The 6,296-nt window shown below is 37.7% G+C and overlaps 1 protein-coding gene across 1 annotated transcript; it reads right to left on the bottom strand.

Annotated features, from left to right (window-relative positions):
* Positions 1-4,802: 4,802 nt before the first annotated feature.
* On the bottom strand, positions 4,803-5,773 carry LOC113352699. Its single transcript, XM_026596491.1, has 4 exons — positions 5,759-5,773; positions 5,618-5,662; positions 5,146-5,533; positions 4,803-5,062 (listed from the first exon to the last, which is right to left on the bottom strand). Exons 1-4 carry the CDS (start codon positions 5,771-5,773, stop codon positions 4,803-4,805), a joined length of 708 nt encoding a protein of 235 aa, XP_026452276.1.
* Between the last annotated feature and the right edge of the window lie 523 nt (positions 5,774-6,296).

Genomic DNA, 6,296 nt, shown 5'->3' with positions numbered 1-6,296 from the left:
TAGACTCTGATGGACTGGACCATAGCTTATATGGCCCATTTAGTGAACTTAGGCTTATAGTCAGTTTTCCAAATGAACATGTATTATACCTTAGCGGTCTGAATTAGCATTTGGTTTCTTATATAAGGTTGTAGATATTCATAAGACTTAGCTACGGACTATAGAATCAACCTAATTGGATTAGTAAACTCTTAGTTATGTTAAATATAGAGAATAAGATACCATAATGGGATTAGAACCATTAAATAGGATTGTATGATTCTTGTGTGAGCCATCTTGGCTAGATTCTTAGAGCTTTTATATGATTAACAGTTAGTCTATTAACAACGATCGAGTCAAAGGATTGTTGATGGTGGATTTTAGTTCAGGGCTAAAGTTGTAAAACCAAATCTAATGCGCTGACATCCTGCAAAGGGTAAAGACGTTTGATAAGTGATGAGTACATCTTCGCTTTATTTGAAGCAATACAATAAATATACAAAATTCACCCAGAATGGTGCATGTACCAACCATCCCAAATATTATGTGAATTTATAGCATTATCAATTAATGCATGAGTTTCCTTGTGTTTCCTGTGTTGTTCTCAGCAGAACTCTCATTATTGGCGCGACATGACGACTGAGTGTTTACTCTCAGCAGAGTAACACGAATCTCCAAGTGTCAATAATGAGGCATGCACGAAATACCCATACAAGCCATACCATTCTCTGACAAAGAGAATCTCGTATCAGCATGCTTATATTAGCCTGATCGAGCATGTTTAATCCCTTAAAGGAAATATGGATTGTTCTTGTCAGTCTCAGAAACGATCACGACCACCTAAGTTGGCCACATAATTTAACTAGCCTAGACGAACCCTAGAAGGAGTAGGCGATCACCGAAATTACCACCAGCGGGCCTTGTGTATACCCTGGCCGGTCAAACACATGCTATGCCCCAATACAACCACCGAAAGCCAGCCTGAAGTAGGATGGTTGAGCTGGTATGGAGAGGATCGGAAGAGCTCGTACGAGCAAGGCTGTCAAAGACGGTCTTAAAAGAGGTCACGACCGTCCAACTTCGCCGGCCTAGTTGGACGGCTTGGATCGTCCCGCGATCGATCGGTGAAGTGCTGTCATGCAAATTGGCGGGCCCACTTCTCACCTACCTGACCGACTCTCTCACAGCCTAGCCATAGAGCAAGAAACGTTTGCTCGAAGAGAGGCTGGCGTGATGCTTAAAGGGTCGCGGAAATTCCACTAGTGTCTTAAATCGATCACAACCATCCAACTTCGCAAGCATACTTGGATTGCTTAGATCGCGCCTAGGACCGCCAGGGAGGTGCACATATGTTCACCGCCAGCCCAACGTGGGCCCCACATGGTCGGTCTCCCCAAAGGATGAGCATGGCCGGCCAAAGTTGCGCACGCGTGACTGTTCCAAAACCCTAATTAGGGTTTGCGGCATTGCATAACTTCCGTAGTTTGATCACGACCATCCATCTTCACAAGCCTGGATGGAGGATGTAGATATAGACTTAAGAGGTATCGAGAGTATCAACGAGATCACCATGGGCCCACCTATGCGCATGCAAGATCGGCCTAGGCCAACCATGGATGAACGCCTCGAAGCGCGCGCACATAGGAGCCATGTCGACACGTCTTCCAAATCCTTCACGACAATGGATTTATGTCGCAAATCGATCACGACCACTCATCTTTGCTAGAAAAATTGAGTGGCCTAGATCGCACCTCCACAAGACGAAGTGGCATGGACTTGTGCACCGGCAAGCCGTCTATATGCATACCCGGTCGGTCCCACCAAAAGAGGTGTCCATGCTTGATTTCGGTCAAGCCAAAAAGTGATGCTTGCGCACCTATTTAAAACCCTAAAATCCATCAACGGTCGCAAACGCGTGTCGCAGATCATCTCGTCCGTCCAACTTTGCCAGCTTGGTCGGACATCCTAGATTACAGGTTAAACGGCCAATGCGGCATCTTGGTGATCACCGTCCGTCACTCTACCACAAGGAGTGATTGGACGAAGCAAGGCTTGCCTATGCATCCTCCAATCAATCACTCGAAGATGGTTGGACGTGATGTTATTTTAAGACGCTTGATCCGCGACTTATTCGGTCAAGTTTTAAAACATCGATGTTTCATACATGTTGATTGTTTGCGATCCATAACATGCATCAAACATACACAATATTTCATGAATATCGATTTCTTAAATAACTTAGTTATTAGCACCGTATGCTACTCTCTGTGGGTCCCACGATCCACTCATTTGAGACATCAAGCATGTCACAAACTGGGGGATACTTACTGGGATATTGGTCTGGCGGTTTACAGTGTGCAACGCGCCGTTACAAGAACGTGTCAGGAGGCATGAAAGGTTAGCGGTGATAGAAGAAATGGGCAAAGACGTGATCGTGTAACAATCACCACTTCTGCACGACCCCACTACTCCATCACTCCACTTCCTCCACTTCCAACGAGATGAGGGTTGCGCTCAATGACTTGTATAAATAGGTCCTTCACATATTTTCCAAGCAACACGAACTAGAGACAAGAACAGAAAACCAAGTATTGTCATTCGTATCCAGAAAACACCAGAACTGATAGCTTATATTTTACAAGCCAGTTCAGCTTTCTGATACAAGTCATAAACAGCCAACACCTTCACAATCTCAACACCTTCTTCATTTCCCTCCCTAAGATCAACCCCATCTCCTTCACTTTGTGACCGAAGCAAGTATGGAACGACCATTTCTTGTTTTATGACAGAATTGTATAGATTGATCTCTCGAATAAAAAAAACTCATGTACGGTGCATTTGTTTAGTGTTTAGATTCATTTCTCATCCACACACACCTAAAATTACCAAAACCAGCATAAATAGTTTTCACCCATAAACAAGGATGAACCAGTGGATCGTGGATCTCGAGGTAGGCTTGGCTTGTCATCAAAAGAGGTGGGAATACATTTTACTCTTTTGAAACCATTGTTGTTCCTTTTATAAAAGTTTTTGTTTAACAAACTCATGCATTGTCCGTTTGTGCATTCCATGCATTGTCAGTTTGCATTATGATTATTCTGTTGATTCTTTGAATCTTTCCATGATTTGGAAATGACTTGTATGTTTGTTGTCATCAAGAATTGTTATGGGAAATGAGAATTTCCACATGTGGTATATAGGATGCGCTCCTTCACATTTATACCTATTATCAGTTTATTCGGTGTGGAATTGGCATCAATATTAGTATTCGGTGTGGAAGTGGCATCAATATTATACATTGTTTGACGAAGGAGTTTGTGCATTCCAGTGACTTAGTCACTTTGATGTTGGGAAAACATGTATTGTTTTCCGAATTTTGCTCATGATTTAGGGATGATGTGCTCACCCATTCCTACTTTCAGTTTCAGAGACAGATCAAGATGTGCATGTGACGACGAAAGCTTCGAAGAATTAATTATTTAATTAGTTAGCTTCCGCTATGTTATTTTGTGTTTGTATTCTATTTGTACATCAACTCATTATTGAATATGTATCATTTGGGAGAAGTTCTTGTATATATATTTCAGAGTGGGGATAGTTTTCGGGTTAAGTTTTGTAGCAGATTTCTTAATTAAATGTTTAAGTAAATGATTTAGATTCTTGGTGCCTCTTTATTTAGTTAATCTCTTGGATTAGTCAGCTGCTAGCTTTGGGTGAGCTACAGTGTTGGTATCAGAGCTCACTATTAGATCTTATATGGGAAAAGATAGAAATAGCCAGTGCCAGTTAGTGAACTAGATTAGTTTAGAACTGGATTTGGGTTGTGAGATAAATCTTAATCACTAAAAACTATCAATAATTAAAAGAATTATTTGATTGATTGATTTGTTTGTTTGGTTGTTTGTATATGTAAGGAAGTAAAAATTGTAGGGTACACCAACAACTTTAGCTAATAAGGGTTTGAGAATAATTAATCTAAAAAGTGTGAACACATAGACAATCTAATACTATAAAAATAGTGAGATTAATATTATTGATAGATCTTGTAAATCACATAGAAACTTACTGAACACATTGACTTACATGAAAGGTAAACAAATTATAATTACATAAATGTTAATAGTATTTTTGGGACTTAATAATATTTGTAAGTGTAGTTAGAATAATAGTTTAACCATCAATGTTAATAATAAAAAATATTAAAATAATAATTATAGATGATAATAAAAGTAATAATAATATTATGATATTTAGGGTAATATTATAATTAAAAGAAAATAAATTTGTATATTAATAGGATACTTCACACTAATAGCAAAATCTAAAGACTGTTAGGATATACTATAATTTTATGCAGACTCAAATTTAAATCATATTAAATTACCAACGCCAATATTTAACAAGATATAATATACATATTCATTATGAATAAATAAGATCTATTATAAGAATGTTTATGTGAATGTAAAATAATATTTAGAAGACTAAGACTTAACGTACCAACCGGACTATCAACTTAAGAATAATAATACAGCTGATAATACTATTCTAATAATTAGGCTAGTGGGAAATTTATAGTAGATTATATTTGGAAAATTTATATATGGTATTACAGTAAGGTTAAATTTATCAAATATTATAAATTGGCGTAAAATTGAATTGGGATTACTTATATTGATAATAAAAATAAATAAATAATTCAGATAGCTAAATTGCTTAAAATGATGTGAACTATTTATATATTTTACGAATAAATTTATCAGAATTACACCAGTTACAATAAAAGTTTAAAGACTAATTAATCCCAATAAATTAATAATTAGTTAATCTAGCACTGGAGAATAGTAAAGGTTGTGTTCTCTCTGTTCGTAGGAAGGCATTGTTGGGACTGGTCCACGTGGAACAAACTTTCTTTTATTATTTGGTTCAACAACCTCATCTTCTTCACCTTCCATCTTATCATCAGTACTAGCCTCAGAATCATCACCATTGTCTTTTTCTCCGTCAGAATCAACATCAGGATCTTCCTTTTGCACGTCTATGTTGTGCTGTAAAGTTTCATCTTCTTCTTCCTCTTCAAAATCTGAAAAGTGTCATTTGGATTCCTGAGTTGAATATTTGGACATGGACCAGTGCTTGTATCCAATTTACGCCTTACTTTCTTGCCCCCCTCTTTAGAATTTGCAGCATCTTCTTTAGACTTTGTAGGTTTCAGCACCTTCTTCCTCTTAGAAGCTAGTGTCTTACATGGTGAAGTTAAATGTTTTTGATGTGATGGAGTTCGGGTACTTTGAGGATTGGTTGGTTCGGTGGACTCTTTGGACCTTGATGATGATCCCCTCTGAGAAGTATTTGTATCATTTGGTTCTGCAGACTCTTTGAACCTTGGTGATGATCGCCTCTGAGAAGTATTTGTATCAATTGGAGAAGTAGGAACAGTTGGTTCTGCGAACTTGTAATTTCTCGGTGATCGGCGCTTTGAGCAAAGTGAAGCACTATGAGGTGGAGATGCAACATCAGATTGGGACTGTTGACTCTTCGGTTTCTTCTTCATCTGAAACAACCATAACTTAGTTAAAATGACAAGGTAAAGAAATTTGTTCTGTTAATATATTGAAATTGAGATGAAAAAGTTTACCTTGATTGGAAACTGCTTGACATTATTCTTTACTGTTGACTTAGTCTGCAACATTAAATACAGAAGCTTAGTATATATTGACAACTTAAAGGGAATAATTTACATGAATAAGAGCAACTGAATCATAATCCAAGTTTTTACCTTATTCTTTCCCATTGCTCTAAGATTTGTTTTCATCAATGAGATACAAAAACAGAATTCAAAAATGAAATCAGTATAACATTATGCAAACTACAAAAGCATAATTGGATACCAACTCGGAAGGATTCTAAATGAGCTAGTGCACTCACTATCTTATGGGTAAGTCGATCGCTTAAGAAGCAATTGTCTCGCCCATATGATAGAGAGCGCAGTAGCTCTCCTCAATCCTTAACCACCAAAGAAATCATATATGTGGATCAAAAATAACAAAACAAAATCAAGAAAACCTATAACCACCAAGCAGCTGACACCTGGTGGTTGGAATACCGAAGCCCTGCACAATGCTCAGTTGAGAATGAGCCAGGGTTTCGGTAATCCCACCAGCAGGTCTTACAAGTTCACTTGATAGCTATCATGTTAAAGACAAGTCATTCATAAAATTGAAAGTTAAAATGATACAACTGGACCAAAATTGCAAACAAACATGGATATCAAGCATAAATATTGCTTAAGTGCAAAGGAATCAACTCAAAGCAAT

The sequence above is a fragment of the Papaver somniferum genome, chromosome 1 (genome assembly GCF_003573695.1).
Source record: "Papaver somniferum cultivar HN1 chromosome 1, ASM357369v1, whole genome shotgun sequence".
Classification (NCBI taxonomy): domain Eukaryota; kingdom Viridiplantae; phylum Streptophyta; class Magnoliopsida; order Ranunculales; family Papaveraceae; genus Papaver; species Papaver somniferum.
Note: the sequence above shows the minus strand (reverse complement) of the source record. Positions and strands in the feature narration are given on the sequence as shown.

Excerpts from the sequence above, each read along its gene's own strand:
- LOC113352699 (XM_026596491.1), bottom strand. Across the intron at positions 5,534-5,617 it reads TCAAGCAGTTTCCAATCAAG|ATGAAGAAGAAACCGAAGAG; the intron begins GTAAACTTTTTC and ends TGGTTGTTTCAG. Across the intron at positions 5,063-5,145 it reads TGCAAATTCTAAAGAGGGGG|ATTTTGAAGAGGAAGAAGAA; the intron begins GCAAGAAAGTAA and ends GACACTTTTCAG.